The sequence below is a fragment of the Martes martes genome, assembly GCF_963455335.1.
Source record: "Martes martes genome assembly, chromosome: 1".
Lineage (NCBI taxonomy): Eukaryota > Metazoa > Chordata > Mammalia > Carnivora > Mustelidae > Martes > Martes martes.
The window spans coordinates 120,933,072-120,958,931 of record NC_137888.1 but is presented as its reverse complement, the minus strand read 5'-3'; the positions used below and the strand labels follow the sequence as shown (position 1 = coordinate 120,958,931).

The 25,860-nt window shown below is 37.3% G+C and overlaps 1 protein-coding gene across 1 annotated transcript in view; it reads right to left on the bottom strand.

The window, feature by feature from the left end:
• Window positions 1-25,860, bottom strand: part of GOLGB1 (golgin B1) — a 98,631-nt gene that overhangs the window by 12,785 nt on the left and 59,986 nt on the right. The window contains exons 13-15 of the mRNA XM_080819093.1: window positions 19,879-25,064; window positions 17,118-19,032; window positions 3,652-3,830 (exon numbers count right to left, since the gene is read on the bottom strand). Coding sequence (XP_080675219.1) covers window positions 3,652-3,830; window positions 17,118-19,032; window positions 19,879-25,064 — 7,280 coding nt within the window. The remainder of the gene's footprint in view (window positions 1-3,651; window positions 3,831-17,117; window positions 19,033-19,878; window positions 25,065-25,860) is intronic.

Genomic DNA, 25,860 nt, shown 5'->3' with positions numbered 1-25,860 from the left:
CTGAAGATATTCAGCTAAAGAAACTGGTCTTAAACCGTAAGAGACTCTTAATCTCACAAAACAAACTGAGGGTTGCTGGGGGTGGGGGTTGGGAGAGGATGGTTGGGTTATGGACACTGGGGAAGGTATGTGCTATGGTGAGTGCTGTGAAGTGTAAACCTGGCGATTCACAGACCTGTACCCCTGGGGCTAATAATACATTATATGTTAATAAAAATTTTTTTAAATTTTAAAAAAAGAACTAAAATATTGACTTTTGAAAACATAAAAGGTTTTGTTTCTATAAGGTCTATTAACCCTTTGCAATGTGTTTATTTCTTGTATCTTCAATTAAAATTTATTCCATTTGAAAAAAAAAAAAAAAGAAACTGGTCTTAAAGTCAGGGAATCAAACCTGTGTCCTCATTCTTCTTCCTTCTAAATATGGAGTAAAGTATCTTCCTCTCCATCTCTTTAAAATTTACTTCTACTCGAGATATAATTAATTACTTTTCTTCAAAATTGCTCAAATGTGAAATAAAGAGAGAAAGGCTTATAGAAAGGTAAATAGGGATAGAAGGGAGGTAAAAAATCAATAGACTAGAAATCATTTTTTTCTCTTCTCTCTGCCCAGTGATAATGAAATGCCTTTCTCCACAACCCTCCAGTGGTATCAACGGAGCCCATGTATGGAGCTTGGTCATCTAGTCTCACCTAACAGTAATGACGCACTGCTTCCCCTTCAACTGCAGTTGTCAGTGGAGTACAGGTGGGGAGCCTGGACTTCTGCCTCTTCCTGGCAATATCAAGGCACCTCTTCCCCTGCAGCATCAATGAAGGCTAAGTAGGGAGCCCACTGGACTTCACCCACCATCTAGCAGTAAAGTATCAGTGGAAGCCTACTAAAGCAGAGGATTTAAGTAAGACTTAAGAGTCTTATAATATATAAAATGTTCAGGATACAACTGAAAATCACTCATCATACTAAGAACCAGGGAAGTCATGACTTGATGGAGAAAAGAAAATCTACAGATAACACTGAAATGAAAGAGATGTTGAATTATATGTTATAGAATTATATAAGGATTTTAAAGAAGCCACCACAAAAATGCTTCAACAAGCAATTACTAACACACTGAAAACAGAGAAAGCTTCACATTTCTCCTAATAAGATACACAGATAGACAACGGACACATAAAAATATGTTCAGCCTCATAATCTTCAGAGAAATGCAAATCAAAACCCCAATAAGGTATCACCTCACAGCAGTCAGAATCATAAAGACAAGAAATAGTAAGTGTTGGTGAGGATGTGGAGAAAAAGGAACCTTCAGGCACCGTTGCTGGGAATGTAAATTGGTGTAGCCACTATGGAAAACAGTATGAAGGTTCCTCAAAAAATTAGAAATAGAATACATGCAACCCAGTAATTCCATGACTGGGTATTTTCACGAAGAAAATCAAACACTAATGCAAAAAGATATATGCATCCTTATGTTCACATTATACAGCATTATTATTCACATATATTCAGCATTATTTATAATAGCCAAGATACAGAAGCAACTCAAGTGTCCATCAGTAGATGAATGGATAAAAAAGATCTGGTGTGCACACACACACATGCATGCACACATATGAATATACTACTCAACTAAAAAAAGAAAGAAGTTTTGCTGTTCACAACATGGATGGGCCTAGAGGGTATTATGCTAAGTTAAATAAGTCAGAAAAAGACAAATACCATATGATTTCACGTATATGTGGAATCTGAAAAACAAAGAACAAATAAACAAAAAAAGAAGTAGACTCATAAATACGTGAACAAACTGGTGATTGCTAGAGGAGAGGGGGGTTGGAGGATGGGGAAAATAGGTGAGAGGATTAAGAGGGACAAACATTCAGGGGCGCCTGGGTGGCTCAGTGGGTTGGGCCTCCTGCCTTCGGCTCAGGTCATGATCTCAGGGTCCTGGGATTGAGCCCCGCATTGGGCTCTCTGCTCAGCAGGGAGCCTGCTTCCCCCTCTCTCTCTGCCTGCCTCTCGGCCTACTTGTGACCTCTCCCTGCCAAATAAATTAAAAAATCCTTTAAAAAAAAAAAAAAAGAGGGACAAACATTCAGTTATAAAATAAATAAATCACAGGAATGAAAAGTTCACCACAGGAAATATACTAAATAATATTGTAATTACTATGGTGACAGATGGTAACTACACTTATCATGGTGAGCACTGCATAATGCATACAATTGTTGAATCACTATGTTGTACATATAAAACTTATGTTACTATTATTCAATTTAAAAAAACAGAGAAAACCTCAGTGAAGAAATAGAAGATATAAAGAACTGGATGGAAATTTTAGAACTAAAAGTGATGAAGAATCAAGAATCAGTGAATTTGAAGACAGAACAACAGAAATTATTGAATCTGCTTAAAGAGAAAAATAATCATTAAACTGGATTTCATTAAAATTAAAAAGACCTTATTGAGAAGAATGAAAAGATAAACTGCAAACTGGGAGAAAATATTTACAAGCCATCTATCTTACAGAGAACTTATACCTAGAACATATAAAGAACCCTCAAAACTCAATAGCAAAAAATTAACAACCCAAATAAAAAATAGATAAAACACATGAACATTTAATCAAAAAGGACATACGGATGCCAAATAAGCAATTAAAAAATGTTCAACATTATTAGCCATTATGCCAATTAAAACCACAATGAGACTGCATGACATACCTATTAAAAAATTAAAATATAGTTACAATATCAAATGCTCACAAGGATATAGCATTTGATATTGAAACTGGATCACTCATATATTGCTCGCAGGAATATAAAATGGTACAGTCATTCTGGAATATAATTTTACAGTTTCTTGACAACCTAAACAGATACTTACCATACAACCTAGCATTTGTACTCTTGGACAACTCTCTCAGAGAAATGGAAATTTATTGTCTACATAAAATCCTGTACACAAATGTTTATAGCAGCTTTATTAATAATAACAAAATCAGAACTAACACTCATGGGTGAATGGTTAAAGTAGTACATTACACCATGAAACACTGTTCATCAATAAAAAAGAATGAACTTATGATATGTGAATAAAGGTAATTTCAAAAGGTTACATATTGTAGGATTCCACTTAAAACACTGTAAGTTAACTAACTGGAATTTAAATAAAAACTCAAAAAAATTCTCAAAAATGGCAAAATGATAGAGATGGAAACAAATTAGTGGTAGTCAGAGTCAGGGACACTAGCATGGGGCATAAGATTATGACTGTAAATTAGTACCACAAGGGATATTATTTGTGGAAATGGAGCACTTGTGTATCTTGGCTGTCATGATGATTACATGTATTTACACATATGAAAAAGTATACACACACACACACACACACACACACACATACTTGAGTGAAGGTAAAACTGATGAAATCTGAAGAAGGTCTTTGAATTGCACCCATGTCATTTCCTGATTTGGGTATACTATAGTAATGTAAGATGTTAGCATTGGTGGAAACTACATGAAAGGTACACAGGAGCTCTCTGTATTATTTTAGCAACTTCTTATAAAACTATAATTATTTTATAATAAAAAATTAAAAAAAAAAAAGAAACCTAAAAGAAAAGGGTCAAAAAGCAGGGATGATCATACCTGAGCTGATGCAGCTCATGCTGCCAGGAGAGATTTTCCTGCCTTAGCTCTTCTTGCATTATCTGAAAATTTTTTGTCTTATCTTGATACTCCTGAAGTCGAGCCTTCAGTGGACGTAATTCAGTGATTTCTTGGTTAATCTGTAAGTACTGTTGCTGCAGATTCTTCAATTCCTTCAGCTTTAACCAAAGGGAAAGTAAGAGGGTGATTCAGCACGTCTCATTTACCAAGCTCTAAATCATCAACAGCTCCCTACGCAGTCAGACACCACAACATACTGTCAGCACCTAACAAGTTCATTAACATATATTTGCAACACAAATCTCTAAAACGGTGAACTAAAGAGAGCCACCATCAAGGCTACAGGGTCTGACCATTCCTGCAACTTGTACTCCAGGCCCCTCCTCCCAAGGTCTTAGGTTGACTCTAGATCTAAAGCTCAGACATAAGACAGACTTAAAGGACCTACAGTTTCTTTGTAGGTGTTAACTCCCCAGAACAAGAAATGTAAAGACAACTTGACTTTTTATTTAGCTCTGTGCCCTATTTAGGCTCTTAAACTTTCTTATATGGGTATCAACCTTAATTTAGCTTAGCTGATGTTGACTATAAAAAGAAGGTAGCAATGCCCAGGCTCAGTGGTTTAAGAGCACTTACTTAGGCTTTGAGGTCCAACATCCTGCCCACATAGGTTGTGTGACCCGTTACATATTCCTTACACCCCTAAGCCTTAATTTCCCATACCTATAAAATTTCCCTTATCTTAATTTCCTTTACCTTCCTTATGGTACTTAGATTATGAGAACTAAATGAGAAAATTAATGGCGATGGTGGTGATGGTAATAATGATGATGATGATACAATGATGATGGACTTGCCTTTAATCAACAAAACTGCCTATCTACATTCCAGGTGCATCTTCAAATTCTTTATCCCCAGCACTCATTAAAAGCTTGGTAGTAAGAAATAATGTTAGGACATCTGGATTAAAAGGGGGCCTTGAACACGCGTCTCTTTCACCCACCCTTGGAAACATCATTAAAGCTACAATAAAGGCATCATTTTATAAGCATAAAACACAAGAACAGGAAGAACAAGAGAGGAGTCAGCAGCAACAAAATTAATTTTGGAAGCTGAAAAGCAGATGCATAAGTAGTAACTGACTTAACAGATCTGGGAAAGCCAAATCTTAAGCCGGCAGTAAGGAAAGCCAAGAACCAACAGAACTTACTCTGCAGAATCTTCAAAAGGCTCAGGAATTAACAGCACCAGGTACCTCTGGAAAAGATGGTGATGGGGCTAGGGAGAAGGTGGTAGCTGAAATAAGGAGGATTAGATGAAAGCTGCTTAAAAAACAACTGCATCCCTAAATACTCTCCTCAGTTGCACATCTTTTGTTAACTCTAACAGACGACTAGAGTTTTATTCTTTGGAGAAGGCAAAAGTCGTCTCTGGACCATTAGATACCAGGCACAACTGAAGGTAAAGGTACTGCTCTAAAACAACGGTGATCAAGTAAACATATGCCTCCTAAATTCTTGCACCCTTCCCCTACTCAACATGGACAGTGCTGGCACCCAGGCCTTTACCATCCATGCATGAAATGGTAAGTTTTCTCTAGAAAATCTAACCAGCCTAAGAGGAACTAAAGATACCAAGACTGGGACTACCCAGAGAAAGCTCAGCAACATCACCCTGCAATCACCAACCTCACAGTTGGTTAAGACCCATTCACAAGATTTTTAGACCTTACCCTTAAACATGAAGAGTAAATCAAGGGTTAACGTTCACCAGAGAATGGCTATCACTAAGGCTAGGATGAAAAGAACTAGAACAAAAGTAATTCAAAAGAGCTTAGCAGGGGAAAGAATATAATATACTTGAAGACTTAAGAGAGACTATTAGAAATCAGAAACATCGTAGCAGAAAAAAATATTAAAGAAAATTTCATTATAAGAAAACATCAAAGAACAAAATTGCCACCACTATTTTTGGAGAGATAAGAAAAAGAAAAAAAGAAATCCTTAGAAATTAAGAACATGATAGTAAAAATGAAAACCTCAATATGGGGCTCTAAAGATAAAGGTGAGAAAATCTTCCCAGAGTATAGCCAAAAGACTAGGAAAGATAACAAAATTATACAATCAAACCAGAAGGTCCTAAATCTAAATAACTGGCTTTTCAAGGGAAAAAAAAAAAAAAAAAGACAACAGAGAAAAAGGATGGGGGAAAATTGGTAAAACATAATTCAAAAGAATCTCCCAAAATTGATGACTATGACTTCTTAGACTCAAAGGACTAGACACAATGATGAATGAAAATAGACCCACATCAAAGTACATTGTCATAAAATTTCAGAACACACAGGACTAAAAACTTCTATGCATTTCCAGAAAAAGATGAGAGAAAAGGAGACAGAGAGAGAAAAAGAGATAAAGAAACAGATCAGATTTAAAGATTAGGGAACAAAACAGCTTTAGACTCCTGCATCACAATGTAAACTAAAAGGTAACAGACCACAGTCTTCACAATTTTGAAGGGGAATTATTTTCAGCCTAGAATTCTATACCCAGCCAAACTACCAATCAACTATGGGAGATGAAAAGACATTTTCAATAAATTTACCTCCTCTGTATCTTTTCTTAGGGAGCTACTAAATGATTTCTTTCCACAAAATGACACAAAACCAAGATGAGAAAGACGTGGAATAGAAGAAACAGGAGATCTAACAGAGGACAGATGTGAAGGGAGCTATCCTAGGATGAAAACAGTATCCTGGTTCATGTAAGAATAAGAAAGCGACTCCAAATTTTCTTCATAAATACAAAATTGATAGGAATAAACATCTTAAGAGGACATGTGAATAAATGGCAATAAACGTGGAGTTAAATTACATTGATGAATACAAAGAAAACGAAGTAACAACACAAAGTTATTAACTCTAAGGGGGAAAAAGATGCTGAGGAAAATAAAAATAACATGTCTCAGCTCTCATTTGTAGTACTAAAAATGTAAACATTGATATAAACATAAATATTAAACTAACCAAAATTTAAATTACATCAGAATGGGGAAGAGACTGTATATTGAGTATGTGCATATGCACTGTGGAAGGGGAGAAAAGAGAACTAAACCCCGTTAACATAAAAGAAAGTCAATAGCTAATGCAAAGAATGAAAACCCAAGATGCATTATAAGTATGATATGTAGACACTGAGAGAACACCAAAACTATATTCAAAGTAAACTGCCTTGGTAGAAAGAGAAAGAGTTGGAGTAGAGGTGTTGTTTGTTTTTCTCGTCAAACATGCAGAATTCAGTGACATGCTGAATTTAGTGACATATATATAACTTTATTCTTTAAACAATAGGCTTTTTATGCACTAAATGTATTCTTTATTCCCTCCTCTAATCCAGATACTCTAAATGTTAATCTTAAAATAGACCAGATCATCAGAAAGCTGTGTGTCTGGGACTGCATTTTAACCATTTGTATAAGTACATTTAGGAAATTATACAAAGTTCTTTTGCTATGCAGTTACAGCAAGGAACAGCTAAACTAAACCCTATAAAACACTTATATTTACTGTAGAGAAGTAAAGGATGTTTTACAACTTCATACAGTCCTCTCTATGGAAGCACAGAAGGAATTTCTTGCAGGCCTCAATACTTAATACTATTCTTATATTAAACAAACAGCTTTTCTTTCTTCCTTTTCCCTAAAATATGGACACTGCAATTCATGTATAGGGCTCTTTAATTCCTCATTTCTGATGGCTGCCAGAAAACTGGGAAAAGAACTGATGACCTATCTTTCTAAAAAGATACTGTGATATCTCCTAGGGACACTAAATTTATTCCTGGTTTAACCTTTTTCTCTATCCTCATTTTCTTTTCCTTCTCAGTTACTTGTATTATATTATCTTCAAGATACGCTACTTCAAGTCATTTTCAGAATGAAATGAGTATACAGGACTTCTAAGAAAGATGGCAGAGTCAGAGGATCCTAAACTCACCTCATCTGATGAATACAACTAGATAAACCCACACCAATTTAAATAGCCCAGAAAATGACCCAAAGACTGGCAGAACAGACTCTCCACAGCTAAACACAGAGGAGAGACCACATTTAAAAAATGGTAGGAAAGGTGGAAGGTAACCACAGTTGGTAACCAAGCTGATCCATGAGACTTCCATGAGGGAGGGGCACTACAAACACAGAGAAGGAACAGGAGCAGACTCAACACCAGGCATCCTAGTCACAAGGACCTGCATTGGGAAGACAAACCCCCACAACATTTGGCTTTGTGAACCAGAGGGGATTAATACCTGGAGTTTTTGCAATCAGTTGGGCTTACCACCTGTAACTTTAAAAATGAGCAGCTTGGCTCTGGGAGAGATGGAGGGCAAGAGGAAACTGAGTCCCTGCCAATAAATAGCAAAAAAAAAAAAAAAAGCCTCGCTGAGATACAGCATAAAAGCAGCATTTTGGAAGATGCCTGGGGTATACAGGAAGGAGATTTATTTATTAATCTAAGAGTGTGTGCTGGAGGGTCAGGGATCTTTGGGAGACTTCTTCCAAGGACAAAGGAGCCAGCGGACACCATTTCCCTCCTACCCCTCAGCCTACATATACAGACACCAGCACAGCACAAACACGTTCTACCTGGATTGCTAACAGCACACCCCACCCTTGGGCTCTTCTGTAGACTCACCCCTCCAACCTGGCCTCAGCAGGAATATATCCAAAGTGGTGCCACAGGTGTGACATTGTGCAAGCAGCCCCAACAGGGGCCAGTGCCACTCCAAGTGACTCCTGTACAAGGGAGGGAGGAAGATAACCATGCACACTAGTTTGATTGAAGCCTTAGCAGTGGTTTGGGAGCAGCCATCTTGTCTGACTGTAGGCCCCAGCCACCAACAACAGGGGATAACACAGGGAGAGTACCTCGTAGTTCACTGCAACCGCCAACTCTGGCAAACACCTGGTCTGACCCAACTCAAGCCCAAGGCAGCCCCAGAGTGGCCCATTAACAACACAGGGACCAAACTCTGCCTAAAACAGGCAAAGGGAGCCACTGCAGATGACTACACTGAAAGCAAACACAGCTCAACCACAATAGGCGGGTGCATACAACACACATGAGACGTCTTGGAAGTGTCAGGTGCTGGTGAACAAGGGACACTGCAGAGCACCACAGGACATTTTCTTTATAAGGCTGCTACTTGCAATAGCTGACCTGATGTTGCTTACTTTCCTAACATATAGACATGAAACTAAAAAATACACTAGAGAGATAAATAGTAGAATAGAGAAAAGAGAAGTATAGATCAGTGACCTGGAGGACAGAGTAATGGAAAACAATCAAGCTGAACATGAGAAAGAAATAAGATTAATAAAGAATGAGAATAGATTAATGGAACTCAGTGACATCTTCAAAAGTAACAACATTTGCATTATATAGATCCCAGAAGAACAGAGACTAAAGAGGGCAGAAAATTTACGTGAAGAAATAATAGCTGAAAATTTCCCTAATCTGGGGAAAGATACATAAATCCAGATCCAGGAGGCAAAGAGAGCCCCCAACAGAATCAACCCAGGGAGGTCCATACCAAGACACATAGTAATTAAAACGGCAAAAAAGTAATGATAAAGAATTTTAAAAGCAGCAAGAGAAAAGAACACAGTACATACAAGGGAAAGTTATCAGCTGATTTTTCAACAGAAACTTTGCAGGCCATAAGAGAATGGCATGATATTCAAAGTGCTGAAAGAAAAAAAACGTGCAACCAACAACACTCTATTCAGCAAGGCTGTCATTCAGAATAGGAGAGATAAAGTTTCCCAGAGAAACAAAAGTTAAAGAAATACATAACCATTAAACCAGTCTTATAAGAAATATTAAAGGGGATTCTTAAGTGGAAAGGAAAGACCATAAACAGGAATAAGAAAAGCAGGAAGCACAAAAGCAGTAAAATTAAGTATAGCTATACAAAATCAGTCAAAGTTTTCACAAAATAAAAATATGTAAAGTATGACACTACACCTAAAACATGCAGGGGAGAGGAGTATATCTTGGTACTTTAAGAATGGGTTCCAACTTAAGCAACAATGAGGGTGCCCACGTGGCTCAGTTGGTTAAGCATCTGTCTTCAGCTCAGGTCATGATCCCAGAGTCCTAGGATCGAACTCCACGTGGGGCTCCCTGCTCCATGGGGCGCCTACTTCTCCCTCTCCCTCTGCCTGTTGCTCTCCCTACTTGTCTCTCTCTCTGTCAAATAAATAAAATCTCTAAAAAAAAAAAAAACTTAAGCAACAATCAACTTAATACAGACTGTTATATGCACAAGATATATATAAACCTAATGGTAACCACAAATCAAGAAACTGGTAATAGATATACAAAAAATAAAGAAAAGGAATCCAAGTATATCATTAAAGAAAGCCAGCAACCCATGAGAAAAGAGAGCATGAGAAGAAAGGAACAGAGAAGATGTACAAAACAACTATAAAACAAGTAACAAAATAGCAATACGTACATACCTATCAATAATTACTTTGAATGTAAATGAACTAAATCCTCCAATCAAAAAACAGGGTGACAGAATGGATAAAAAAGCAAGACCATCTAGATGCTGTCTGCAAGACCCTCATTTCAAACCTAAAGACATCTGCAGATTGAAAATGAGGGGGATAGAGAAACATTTATGCAAATGGATTTCAAGAGAAATCCAGGGTAGCAGTACTTACAGTGAACAAAATAGACTTTAAAATAAAGACAGTACCAAGAAACAAAAAAGAACATTACATAATCATAAAGGGAACAATCCAACAATATGTAACAATTGTAAATATTTTATGAACCCAACATGGAAGCACCCAAATAGATAAAGCAGCTCACAACAAACATACAAGTAATTGATAGTAATACAATAACAGCAGGAGACTAACACCCCACTGAAATCAATGGATAGATCATCCAAACAGAAAATCAACAAGGAAAAAGGAAAATCAACAAGTGCGGCTTTGAATGACACACTAGGCCAGATGTACCTAACAGGTATATTCAGAACATTCCATCCTAAAACAGTGGGAATACACATTCTTTTCAAGTGCACATGGAGCATTCTCCAGAAAGGATCACATGTTAGGCCACAAAACCAGTCTCAATGAATTCAAAATGACAGAAGTCATATCATGCACCTTTTCTGACAATGCTATAAAACTAGAAATCTGCCCCAAGGGAAAAAAAAAACACAAATACATGGAGATTATATGACATGCTACTAATGAATTGGTCAACTAAGAAATCAAAGAGAAAATCAAACAATATACCGAAACAAATGAAAATGAAAACACAACAAATCCAAAATCTTTGGGATGCAGCAAAAGCAGTTCTAAGAGGGAAGTTTACAGCAATACAGGCCTACCTCAAGGAGTAAGAAAAGGAGCCAAAGGAGCTAGAAAAAGAAGAACAAACAAAACCCAAAACGAGTAGGAGGGAAATAGTAAATTAGAACAGAAATAAACAAAATGGAAACTAAAAATACAGTAGGACAGATCAATGAAAGCAGGGGCCAGTTCCTGGAAAAGATGAACAGAAATGATAAAATGTTGGCTAGACTCATCAAAAAAGAGAAAAAGGGGGGGGGACTCCAAATCAGAAATGAAAGAGGAGAAATAACTGACACAACAGGAATACAAAGATTTTAAGAGAATATTATGAAAAATTGTATGTCTACAAATTGAACAACCTAGAAGAAATGGATAAATTGGTAGAAACGTAACCTACCAAAACTGAAGCAGGAAGACAGAAAATTTGAACACACTGATAACCAGCAAAGAAATTGAATTGGTAATCAACAAACTCCCAAAAAACAAGACAACTTCACAAGTGAATTCTACCAAACATTTGAAGAAAAGTTAATCCTGTTCATCTCAAACTATTCCAAAAAGTAGAAGTGGAAGCAAAGCTCCCAAAGTCATTGGTTAGCATTACCCTATTCCGTAATCAGATAAAAACTCCGCTTAAAAAAAGAGAACTACAGTCAACAAGTCTTGATGAACATAAGATGCAAAAATCCTCAACAAAATATTGCCAAACTAAATCCAACAATACATTTAAAAAATCATTCACCGTGATCCAGTAGGATGTACTCCTGGGATGCAGGGTGGTTCAATTTTTACAAATGAATCAACATGATATACCACTTTAATAAAAGAAATTATAAGAACCATATGATCTTTTCAATAAATGAAGAAGTATTTGACAAAGTACAGCATCCATTCATGATAAAAGCCTTCAACAAAGTAGGTTTAGAGGGAATATACCTCAACATAATAAAGGCCTTATATGAAAACCCACAGCTAACAACATACTCAGTGGGAGAAACTGAGAGCTTTTCCCCTGAGGTCAGGAACCATGCAAGGATTTTCTCTCTCACCACTTTTATTTAACATGGTATTGGACGTCCTAGCCACAGCATCAGATAAGAAAAAGAAAAGGCATCCAAACTGGTAAGAAAGAAAACTCAATATTTTGAAAACCATAAAGACGCCACCAAGAACTGATAAATGAATTCAGTAAGTTCACAGGATACAAAAACCAATAGACAGAAATCTGTTGCATGTCTATATACTTAATGAACCAACAGAAAGAGATATTAATAAAACAATTCCATTTACAACTACAACCAAAAATGGTAAAATACCTAAGAATAAAATTAACCAAAGAGGTGAAAAACCTATACTCTGAAATCTATAAAATCTATAAAACACTGGTGACAGAAAAAAACAAAATGGAAAGGTACTACATGCTCATGGACTGGGAGAGCAAATATTATTAAAATGTCAATTTTATAATCAAATACAATCCTTATCAAAATGCCAATAACATTTTTCACAAAACTAAAAAAAAAAAAAATCCTAAAATTTGTGTGCAACCACTAAAGACCTCAAACAGCCAAAGCAATCTTGAAAAAGAACAAAATTGGATGGAGGTATCACTAACCCAGAGTTCAAGCTATACTACAAAGCTGTAATAATCAAAACAGTATGGTACTGACATAAAAACATATAGCTCACTGGAATAGAACAGAGAGCCCAGAAACAATCCCACGGTTATAGGTCAATTAATATAAGACAAATGAGGCAAGAATATGTGGTGGGAAAGAAGTTTCTTCAATAGGAATGGAATGGGAAACTGGACAGCTACATGCAAAAGAATGAAACTGGACGGCTTGTCTTACACCATACGCAAAAGTAAGTCCTAAATGAATTTAAGACCTAATTGTGAGACCTGAAACCATAAAAATCCTAGAAGACAACACAGGCAGTAATTTCTTTGACACTGGCCCTGGCAACATTTTTCTAGATATGTCTCCCAAGTCAAGGGAGACAAAAGCAAAAATAAACCAGTGGGACCACATCAAAATAAAAAGCTTCTGCATAGCAAAAGAAACAATCAACAAAAAAAGACAACCTACTGAATGGGAGAACATATTTGTAATTGATATATCCACTAAAGGATCAGTATCTAAAATACACAAAAAACTTATAAAACTCAACACCAAAAAAAAAAAATCCAATTTAAAAATGGGCAGAAGACATGAACAGACCTTTTTTTTCCAAAAAAGACATACAGATGGCCAACAGACACGTGAAAAAATACCCAACATTACTAATCATTGGAAAAATGCAAATCAAAACCACAATGAGGTATCACCTCACACCTGTCAGAATGGCTAAAATAAAAAACAAGAGAAACAACAAGTGTTGGCAAAGACATGGAGGAAAAGGAACATTTGTGCACTGTTGATGAGAATGCAACTAGATGCAACTGGTGCATCCACTGTGGAAAACAGTATGGATGGTCCTCAAAAAATTAAAAATAGAGTTACCATGTGATCCAATAATTCCACTACTGGGTCTTAAACCCCAAAATACAGAAACACTAATTAGAAAAGATATATGCATTCCTATGTTTATAGCAGCATTATTTACAATAGCTAAACTACAGAAGCAACCCAGGTGTCCATCAATGGATGAATGGATAAAGATGTGGTGCATAGCATGGAGCACTGGGTGTGGTGAAAAAACAATGAATACTGTTACGCTGAAAATAAATAAAAAATTTAATTTAAAAAAAAAAAAGATGTGGTGCATATATATATAATGGAATATTACCCATCCATAAAAAAGAATGAAATCTCACTATTTGCAACAATTTGTATGGGTCTAGAGTATATGATACTAAGTGGAATAAGTCAGTCATAGAAAGACAAATACCATGTAATTTTCTTCATAGGTGGAACTTAAGAAACAAAACAAATGATCAAAGAAAAAAAGAGGCAAAAAAACAGACTCTTTATAAATATAGAGTACAAAGTGATGGTTACCAGAGGGGAGGTGGCTGGGGAATGGGGTAAAAATAGGTGAAGGAGATTGAGAGTACACTTACCTGATGAGCACTGAGTAATGTACAGAATTCCTGAATCACTATATTGAATACCTGAAACTAATGTCACACTGTACATTAATTATACTGGAATTTGAAAGCAAATTTTAAAAAAGAACAAAATATATATAGATAAATGCAGTTCTGGAGATTTGCTTTCTACCCTTTAGATAGAAATTGCTTAAGTATCTATTTGATTATGGGAAAGTCCTAAGGAAGTTCAAACAGATATGAAAACTACAGAATGTTTTCAGAGTTGTTTGTGACACTCTAGTAGAATCCCCAGGGCTAATTCTCTGCACCTGGCACCCTCAAACTTGGAGAAACTTCCCCCTGAATAACTAAGTAAAGAAGAGAATCAAAGTAAGCGAAATCCTTTTCAGATCTCAATCATTTCTGGGGTGGTCCTGATGGAAAGGAAGTGTAGTGTAGGCAGAGGTGATAAACTGCTGGCCTAAGCTGCATGTTCAAACTGACAGTGGTTCACATAAGAAAGCTCCCGTATTTATCATACATGCAGCTAGTAATTGAAAGACTATAAACTTCAATGCCCATGACACAGACTGAGAACAAGATATGTGGAAAAGAGTTGATGGCCAGTTAACAATACATTCCAAAAGTATGCAGAAGGGCCTCAGTAGACTGTATTGGACCTCATATGTAGTATCACCAAGTCAGAGTGACAGGCCTTGATGTGATTTATAACCCTGCCTTGGCTTTCATTTATGGCAGATGTAAGAGGAAATGTTTCCAGAACTCCCCTATATGACAGTTTTACAAAATGGGAAAAAAAAAAAAAAACAAACAAAACAACCCCACAGTGTTTTCAGTAACAACAACAAAAATAGAGAATGGTCACCAATTATTGATTATCTACCACATAATTAATTCCTCCCATGTTAAAATCATAGGAAATACAAACAAGTGTAAGACATGACACTTAGACACACAGACATATAGACATATACACATCAAGACAATATGGGACAAATGAAAGTACTAGAGAAGTACAGAAGGTAACAGATAATTAAGTGGTCTGGAAATGTAACCAGAAAGTTTGAGCTCCAGGGAGATGTTTAATAGTGGGAAATATCTTCCCAAAAAAGGAAAATAGAGAGGACATTTTGGTTCAGAGGATGGTAATGTGGAAGTACCAGGTAGGATTACTGCATAATAAGTAGATCAGTTTGGCTGCAATGAAGGTTATGAGTAGGGGAGCAGTAACAAGGAAGGCTGGAAAGAAGGACCTAACCAAATTATAGGGTCTCAAATGCCGGACTAAGAGGTTTGAATCCCAAGCCTATTCTAGAGATAATACAATTTTTAAAGGTTTTTGAGCAGTACAGTAATAAGAAATCAGAGCTTCAGATTTATTCAGCAATGGTATATAAAAATATACTGGAAAATGACAAATTGGAAGAAGCAGTACCACAACAGTTAAACGTACAGTGTTAAGAACTCATCCTAAATGATGATGGAAAGGAAAAGAGATAATTGAGGCCCATTGTGAATAAAGTGACAGACCTTGATGATAAATGAAATAAAATCATAGCCAGCTATGAGCCTTACAGAACAGAGGAACATTACTATGGGTTATAGAAATATATAAGTAAAAATATGCTGACTTGGCTTGTAAATATCCAGCAGACAAAAATGTGGAATGGGGACTGAGAAACAGAAAAGGCTAAGAGATAGCAAGGGTTGAGAGATAACAAGTTTTGTCCCCAGTGTTTAGAACAGATAAGAAGAGTAAATCAACTGACTAAATGAACCCTTGTCAATTCAAAATCTAACCTAATAGCTTCTGGGAAAAAGATTTTGACTTTGAAGATAATCGAGTCCTAGATAGCTATAAAATACTACATCTTTGAGGTATATACTGTTCTGATGAAAACCTTTTACATTTGCATTCTGAAAGCAACAACAAAAAAAAAAGGGTTAGCTCCCAGGACAAAGTCAGCTGAACTGAAACCATTTTTAAGATATAAATAAATACGTACACATTATATTGCTGTCAAAACCGCAGCTGAAAAGAGGGGTTTTATTCAGATTACAAAAGTGTAAAAGGTATCTATAAATACTGGATATCAAATGTAATATGAATGAACACATTGCCTACATTGAAAAAGAAAATTAGAACAAGAATTTGTAGTTAGGGGCAATGATCTTTTTATTTAGGCTGTTCTTAAAAACTAGAATTTTCATATTCTGGACATGGGTCACTTTTTAATGGAAAATCCAGCCTTTTGAAGCTCAATTTATTTCCTATTTGGTCTAAGTACATGGCCTTAAAAGAGTTAAGAACTGTCATGAAAGTGAAGATAGTAACCTCACAAAGTAGAACCTGGCTTGGCTTATAATAATTCCAGTTTTGCTTCTGAATATCTTGAAACCCCAGAGGTTCTTAAAAAAAAAAAGACCTGAACTAAACTACTGGATCCTTCTAAAAGCAAAATTTTAGCATGAGAGATCCTCCTTATCTTTCTCTCAGATTGAAAAAAAGTTGGGTACTGAACTTCTTTAAATTAACTCTTTGTATATTTAACTTTTTTGTGACAAATTAGGGTTGAATTATACATGAGATAAGCTGAGTCCTCTCTATAATTCTACCAGATGACCTAAGGCTAAACTCTCACTGTAAGAAGGCCCCGAATGACCCCTATACCTTAGTTCAATTAAACTGTGACACATTCTGGAAATATTGATATGTGTGTACAAAATACATAAAACAACCTCGTCTTTTAGTCCTTTTATAACGTGGAGAGTTTTGTGCAAAGAAAATCTGTAATTGTTTTTAAATGGTACTGGCAGAATTAAAGTAATTTAAATAATGTTTGTGTGTCTCTCTAAGACCAAATAAAACCTGTGGGATGTATAATACTGTCCCAGAATGCCCAGATAATACATGTATGCGAGAATGTGCTCGTCTTTTCCTAAAGAAGTGAAAAAATTTTTAAAGAAAAGCTCAAAATCTCTCAAATGAAGATCAGAAAGAGAACCAGACACTCACTAGTCGGTCTCTGTCATTTTGGAGTGATGACATAGCTTTCTTTAAACTCTGGACTTCAGCCGGGTTGGTTGCAGGCTGGGCTGCAGACCTCTGCTTCCCCTCCTCTGACTTGCGGAATTTCTCCAGTTCATTCAACAGGTGATCTCTCTCATTCTGTAGACTGGCCATAGCCTTGGAAAAGGACTGCACTTGGTTGTAAGAATCTTCTAGTTGTGAGGACAAGTGAAGCAGTTGCTCATCTTTGGACAGAAGCTGTTGGTTAAGTTTCTCCAGGTGAGGCAAGCTGTTATCCTCAGTGGAGTTCACAGAAAGGGCAACTTTCGAAACAGGAGCATCTCTTCCCCTGCTTAGGAGGCCCTGTTCTTCTCTCAGCTCTGCCAGCTCCTTCAGACTGGCATCGTATTTCCTTTTCAGTTCATCAAGCTCCTCATTGGCACGATCTCTGCTGTTTTGTAGGGAATTCATAGACCTTCCAAAAGACTGGATTTGTGCTGTGAGATCTTTATTTTCTTTGGTGACCGAGAGTAATTTCTGTTCCATCTCCACGAGATCTCTTGCCAGCTCTGCCACTCTCTCTTCTGCGGTTTCTGTTTCGTTTCGCATTATCCCTGCATCATGATGAAGATGTTTCAATTCTTTCTTCAGTTTATCTTCAATTTCACCCACCTTCTTGGCAGCCTCCTTCTGAACACGAACCAATTCCTCTTCCAGTTCTGTAATTCTCTTCTGAGAGGAGAAAAGGATAGTACTTAACCTCTGTACTTCTTCTTCTTTTACTTTTAGTTGGGCCTGAAATATTCCTAAAGTTCCTTCTTCTTGCAAGGCTGTCAATTGTCTCTTTAGTTGGGATACAGACACATTTAAGCTCTCAATCTCTTTAGACAAACCTTGTTTCTCCTCCTCTAGAGCAAGAGAGGACCTCCGCAGATCCTCCTTTGCTTCCTCAGACTCCTTTAGTTTTTCTTCCAATTTGACACATTCACTTTTCAGCTCCTTATTCTGCTGAAGTTGAGCATCAAGGAGCTGCTTTTGCTGGCAGTCCTTTCTTGATATCACTTGGTTCAGGTCTTCTCTATATTGGATTAGTTCTGCATCTAGTTTGGCATTCTCAGAATTGAGATCATCCATATGGCTTCGCAAGCATCGAATTTCTTCTTTAAGCTTGTTATTCTCAGCAGCAGCGTCTTGGATGAGTTGATCTTTTTCCAAGATGACAGAGAGATGTCGCTCTTCCAGCTGCTGGTAGTCACCTACGATGCGGTCTCTGTCATCCTGGAGAGAAGACATGGATTTAACAAAGGAATTCAACTGAGCCTTCTGCTGCAAGTTTTCCTTTTTGATGGCCTTCAGTGCCTCCATAAGCTGGTTGGTTTTGTCAACAGCCTTTTTGTTTTCCTCTTCTAAGACAACATTCTCCTCTTCCTCCTGCAACAACAGGTTTTCCAATTCTTTAATTTCTTTATTATGTTGCTGATGTAGTTCAGCAACAGCTACTTGGACTGCCTGTTCCTTGGCAGAAAGCAAGCTTATAATCTTCTGCTCTTTCATGTTTATTTCTTCATGCAGCCTGCTGGTCAGTTCTCTGGAGGCCTGAAGATCTGTCTCTAGCTGTTCATAACTGAACTTACAATTCTGGATATCAGCCTCTTGCCGCTTTATGATTCCTTCCAAGTTTTCTTTGTTTTCCTTACATTTTTCTAAAGAGTTATTTAAATCAGCTGACTGGTCTCTGAGAATCTTAAGTTCTGATTCCAACTTAACTAATTCATTCTGAGAACTGTGGTAGAGTTGTCGAGTCTCTTCTAGCTGGGACAAAAGTTCTTTGTTTTCCCCCTGCAGAGTATCACAGACCTTCTGTTGAAGCTGAACCTCTGTCTGGGCCTTGGACTCCCAAATCTGCTTGTCATGTTCAAGCCTGGAAAAAAAGAGAGAAGGTCATTAATCACAGATTTCAAGGGAACACTATTTGACGCCTAAGGGACATATACAACATTACTCAGATTTAAAGATGAAGCAGTACTTGTAATTAAAGGTGCTCATCCTTTCAATGAAGAGGTATTCAATGAATAACCTAAGGTTATTTAGGTCATAAAACTCCAAAGCCATGTTGCTAATTTTAGTGACATGAAAGCAGTACTTTCATGACCCTAGAAAGCAGTACTTTCATGACCCTAGAAAGCAGTACTTTCTCCTATTTTGCTTTACTTTGCTCCAGAAAAGCTCAGGTCTAGCTCCTTAAAGGAATAATCTTGGTATGACAATGAGGAAACCTGTCTCAAAGCAGAACAATCCTAATAAAAGTGGAGGAGTGCCCAGTATGGGGCTCACTGTCAGTTCCTGAATTTGAAAAATGATATAAAATTGAAGTTAGAGGAAAACAGCTCTCATGCAGTATGAATTGATGTTGAATATGGGAAAGAGAAAAGAGGACATCATTTATAAGGCTAAAACAATCATTTGGGAGTACCACAGTAAAAATCCAGACACAGTAGTAGAAATGAAAATGAAAAGAAAGGGAGAAATCAAAGAGATCTCTCAATAGAAAGATGGGAAGAGAAGCATAGATTTTCCACCTTAATATTAGCCAAAAGTCACTGACAAAAAAAGAGAGAGTCAGAAGTGAGACAGAATATAGGGAAAATTTCTAGTGAAATTTAAGCCAAAGTTAGTCCCATAATATTAAAAGGCATAAAAATAGTTTAAATAGAGGCCTTCTTTACCTTCAGTTACATTTAGAAGAGCAAAAAAGTTACACATTTACCTGGAAATATTGATCTTCAATTCCTCCATGTGCATGGACATCTGCCTAAGTTGATCCTTTAGAACACTGCAGTTCTCCTCTTTGAGTCTAATTTCTTCTTCTTTGGTTTGAATAGCATCACTGAATTTCCTCTCCCATTTCTTGGCTTCATCTATCACCCTGTCTCGATCATCCTGAAGGGAAGACATGCTCTTTGTGAAAGCTGCAAGCTGGGCCACAGTACTGTCCAAGTTTTCCTGAAGCTGCTTAACTTCCTTGTCTTTCTTGTTCAAAGTAATCTGAATCTCTCCAAATGTCTCTTCCAAGTGGACTTTTTCTCTACGCAAAGCATCCAGTTTCTCTTGCATGTTCTTCTTCTCTTTCAGGTGTTTCTCTTCTACCTGCTCCAGTCTTCGCTCCAGATCTTCATCCTTTTGTTTCATTTGGCTTTTAACTGATTCTTTGTTTGACTGAAGTTCCTTTTTCAACTTGAGATTGTCTGCTAGGACCCTTGCTGCTTCACTCTGAGTGTCATCTAGCAGAACTTTGAAGCTAGCCAATTCTGCTTCTGCCTTCTTGCGGTGTTCGGTGGCCTGAGCCAGATTTTCTTTGGTTATTTCCAAATCTTTTTGAGACTCGGTCTGAACAAATTCTAAGGCCTTAACAGTTCTCTCCAGAGCACTAATTTTCTCTTGGTACCTGATGCAGTCCTTCTGCAGCTGTTTTACTTCCTGCTGTTTTTCTTTTAAGAGCTCCTGTAGTTCCTTCGCATGGCTTTTATTGCCGGGTCCCTTCTGAGCACCTTGTATTTTCTCCAAATATTCCTTTCGTATTTCTGATTCCACCTTAGTTTTCTCCTTGACTAACTGCTGCTTTTCTTCTTCCAATTCACTCACACACTTTTTAAGGTTCTGCATTTCAGATTCTAGTAGCTCATTTTTTATTTGGGCATCTGTAACATCCTGATAGTAATTCCCAATGCTTCCATTAAGTTCTGCTAATTGATTCATAAGCCTTTCTTCCAAATCATCTTTCTCTTCTTCTGCTGTCTCCTTTAGCTTGGTAACTCTGGCAAGTTCTTCTTGTATTTGCTGATTTGATAGGTTTATTCTGGTTACTTCTTCCTGAAGCATTTTTAGTTCGCCATCCTTCGCTGATATTTGACTAAGTAAAGTACTTCTCTCATTTTCTAAAGTCTGGCTAAATTCCCTTTCTTTCTGCTTCTCTTCCTCTAACTCAGCAATTCTTTCTTTAAGCTGATCAATCTGCTGAAGATAGTTATTAATTTCATCATGTGAGCTGACATTCTCACCTTCATCAGGCTTCTTGGCACTGTTCTCTGACAAAATGGATTCTGAATTTTCCGGCCCAGTGTTCATGTTCCGAGAGTCTTGCTCATTAGACTCACCTGGGACAGACTGTGTTGCCCCTTCAATGATATTCCTTTGGTTATCCCATTTCTCAGTGGCCTCTAGGCTAGCTTGTTTGGACACAACACTTTCTACTTGATGCTTCAAATCTTGAACCTCTTCACTTAGAGCGTCCTTCTCAGTCATTAAAGCCTCAAACTCTTTAGAAAGGGTTTTATACTCTGTTTTGACCCTTTCTATTTCCTCTTTCAAGTTGGAATTGGAAGAAAGAAGTGCTTCCACACCATCATTAGATGCACCTCCTCCAGACTGTACCTCAGCTCTAAGCCGGTCATTCTCTTCTTCCAGTTCTAGGATTTTCTGTTGTTTAGATTTGGCAAACTTTCTCATCTTTTCCTTCATTTCCTCCATTTCCTGTTCAGTTTCCTGCAACTGCTTTTCTGCTTCTTTCTTGTTTGCTTCTGTGTTTCTTAACTTGCCGTATAGTTCTTGTTTCTCCTGCCTTACAGTTTCCACAACATGCTGAATCCTTTCTGCCTCATTACTGACATTCTCGTAAGACTGCAGAAGAACTTCATACTCTTTTTGTAACTCTTTGTGTTTCTCTTGCCACTCAGTGCTTTCTGCAATCTTAGAACATTTCAAAGATTCGATTTCCTTCACTAACTTTTCCTTATCTTCGGTAAGATCCTCCAGAGCTAATTTCAGACTTTCACAAGAGCCATTGAGACTTTGATTTTCCATTAAAGATCTGTCCATTTCTGTAATGAGCTTGTCTCTTTCTTCCTGAAGAAGAGCTAACTTTCCTAAGAACATATCTTTTTCTTTATTTTGAGTAGAAACTTGGCTTTCCATGTCTGCCAGAGACTTAGTGAGATGTTCAATGGTATCTCTTGCCAAAGACAACTCCTCTTGGAGACCTTTGTTTTCTTTTAGTGCTTCTTTTCGGGAAATAAGGGCAGCTTGCAGTTTCCTCTGTATTTGTTGCTTTGCTTTACTTTCTTCTCCAGTCTCTTCTGGCTTTTGCTTCATTTCACAAAGTTCCACCTGTAACTGCTTTATCCTATCATCATGTTCTTTGGCTTGCATTTCCAGCTGGGTACGAAGAGCCTTGATTAAATCCTCTTGTTCCATTATCTCTGTCTGTACTTTTGTAAGCACCTCCTCTTTCTCGTTAAGCTGTCCAGAAAGGTATCTAACTTCTTCTTCCTTTTTGCCTATAAGTTTTTGCAGTTCATCTAGTTCAGGCTGCAATTCTCTTAGATGTTCTAATCCAGCAATTTCTAGCTGACTGCTTTCCAATTTCTGCCTCAGGCTTTCTGCATAAGTTTCAGCTTCAAGGGACGCTGTCCTTAGACTTTGGATTTCCAAACCTTGTTTATTTATCTGTTCTTGTAACTGAAATACCTCTTCTGATTTTTTAGTAAGCTCATTTGTTGCAGAACTAACCTTCAATTCCAACTCCTCTTTCTCCGCCTCTATTTCTTTCAGCTGGGTCTTAATCTGGGCAACATAATTACTGCTCTGCAGAGCATCTCCATCTCTTGGATGAGAAAGCAACTCAGACTCTGAAACAAGTTGAGCAGGTTGCTGCTCTGTGGTTTTGAATAAAGGCTCTTTTAAACTTGGAGTGGGAGAGCCTGCATCCTGCTGGTCAATGCCCAGGAGTTTTCTGTCTATAGACGCCTTTACTTGAATCTGGAGTTGTCTCAGCTGGTCTCCAATGTTTTCATTTTCCTTGCTCTGCTCATCGAACTGTTCTTGTAAGCGATTATACTCATCCTTCTGGTGCTTCAGCTCCTCCCTAAGATGTCTTTCTTTCTCCTGTGCCTTTTGTAGAATAGCCTTTCGAGAGGTTAATACTTCCTGTAGCTTCTTTTGAAGTTGTTCCTTTTCTTTTTCTAAGTCCAGTATCTTTTCTTCCAGTTCTGGTTTCCAGTGCTCTCCACTACCTGCACCAGGTGGAATGATCGCCACTGTTTCTTTTACAGGCGCTGCTGAGTCTCCATCACCTACATCCTTGTTACCTGTGGTTAATTTTTGGATAACTGCTTGGTTTTCAATGATTTCTGCTTGCAGCGAATCTATTTGGTTTGTCTTCTCTTGCAAGTTTTGACTCATCTGTTTGATCACAGCCTGTAACTGTTCTTCAGCTGCTACCTTTTCTTCTAAATCTTTCCTTATAAGCTCTAATTCCACCTCTTTCTCAGATATTGTCTGCTTTAAAGAAATTTCTACTTCGTGGCACTTAGCAGTCACATATTTTTCTGAGTCTTCTTTGCTTTCTTTATCTTCCTCCATTTCCCTCTTATGCTCATTGAGCGGGATCTCGTTCATAGATTCATCTTTCACTTTGGCCAATTCCTCTTCTAATCTACTGACTTTCTGTAGAAGCTCCTTTCTGTTAATAAGAGCTGCCTGGAGCTTTCTCTTTCTCTGTTCACTTTCTTTCTTCACAAGGTCTAATTCATGCTGAAGCTCTTCTTTACTTAGGAGCCCTACTGGGCTCAGCTCATCATAGTTCTGTTTAAGGCCAGAAACAACTTCTTTATCTTCTTCCACCTGCTCTTTTTTTGCCTCTTCAGCTCTCGATAATAAGTTCAGCTGTTCCTTAAGAGTCTTAATTTCAATCCCAAGAGAAAACTTCTCTTCATTAAGCTGGACCATTTTCTCAGTCATACTAAAGCTAATTTCTGTCACTTGCTGATCCTTCTCCAGGATGGTTTGTTGCAGGGTTTCCACATCTCTTTTTTTCTCTGATAAGATTTGATCCATTTTTGCTATTTCAAGTTCCTTCTGTGAAAGAGCCTGGGAAAGTTCTTCCATCTTATTTGAGATATCCTTCACGCGTTCTACTCCTTCAAGCACTTCATTTTCCTTCTTCTGCAGCTGGCTTTGCAGGCTTTTCACCAGTGTACTCTGCTCAGAAAACTGAAGCTGTATGTCATCCAGTTCATTCTGTAAAACTTCAATTTTCACATCTTTAGATTTGGCTTCTATGCTTAGACTATGGATCTGTTCAGTAAGCAAATTGTGATGATTCGTCTGACTTTCATAGTCAAGTCTTCTTTGCCTTTCTGCTTCTGCAAGGTTCACTTCCAGTTGTTGTACCTGAGCCCTCAGTTCTGTTACCACACTAAGTTCCTTCACTTGAGAAAGAAGCTGTTCTCTTTCTTCAGACAAAGCAGTGAATGCACTGTTGGTGTTTTCAGCATTTTTCCTAAACTCTTCAATCAACTGGGTTAGGTTGCTGATTTCCCTAGCCTTCTCATCTAAATTTTCTTCATAGATTTCTTCTGCTTTATGAAAGTTTATCTCAAGCTCCGAAATTTGCCTTTTTAGCCTTTCCAATTCATCCTGGTGACACTGACAAATTCCCTGTATAGCAGAAGGGGGTTTATCAACATCATCCTGCCCGGGTGATTTTAATTCCATCCCTGTGTCATTCAAAGATATTTCCTCAGATGTTCTATTTTGATATTTAGTACTCATCTGCTCTTCTTTTTCAACTGTTGGAAGACTGCTTTCTTCACATGGCATTGAGGGAAAATGTTGCCCTGTATCTTCAGGCAGTATTTTCACGCTAACTGTAGGTATTCCTTCACTCTCTGTCTGTTTCATTTCTTTCTGGTCAGGGACCTCAGGGACCCCCTCAGCCTTTTTTCCCTGGAGCTGCAACTTAAGAAATGCAATCTCTTCTTGAGCTTCTTTCATTTCCAACAATAAAACTGACAGTTCTTTATGTTTCTGAGAAAATGTGTTGTCTAGGACATCCTGTCCACTCTCCTGGGCAGAAGGGCTGCTCCTATTGAGCCTGGTAATATCAACCATGTTGATCTATTTAAAAAAAAAAAAAAAAAGGAAAAGCCTCAATCAGATGTCTTACAAGAAAAAGTCTACTAAAAACTCCTATTTCATGCATTTTTTCAAATCTACAACTTACTAGTCCAAACTTCCTACCATAAAACTGCTAAATCCTTTTAAAATCAGTTTTTATTTCCCAAACTGGACCTCTGAGAGTACCCTGTCAATCTTATACTGAGGCCAAGCCACAGTCATCAGACTTTATGGTAACCTGGAACTCCTTTTCCGGATATCCCTTACTTGGGAAACTATTTTCTTTGGATTAAAACTCCTACGTGTTTCTCTTAAGAAGCACTTAAAAATAAAAGAGAGGCAGGAAATGCATTAAATTTTGTTTCATCACAAACCAAGAAGGAAGTTATAATTCTTTTTCCTAAGCTATCCACTGAAATGGAAAATATTAGATAAGATAGCCATTACCAGATAAGTAGATTATCAAACAAGTAGGTTATGATAAATTACCACTATCAAATAATCAAAAAGGAGTTCTGTGGAGGGTTGGGTATGAAATTACAGACTTGTTTGACAAAATACTATTATTATTACAAAGATAACTGTGTTAGACTGCTCAACCCATATACATTATTTCTATAATTGTCTTCCTGGGAAACAAAATCCGTGAATCTCCTGATAAATTTCATTAGAATTTTACTAAATGAATTTAGGTTCAGTGTACACAATAAAATATCCATCTTTGCTAATAGCACCATTTTTTTTCCCAGAAAAAAATTTCAATTTGATATGAGGAAAAAAAAAAAACCCCATAGGA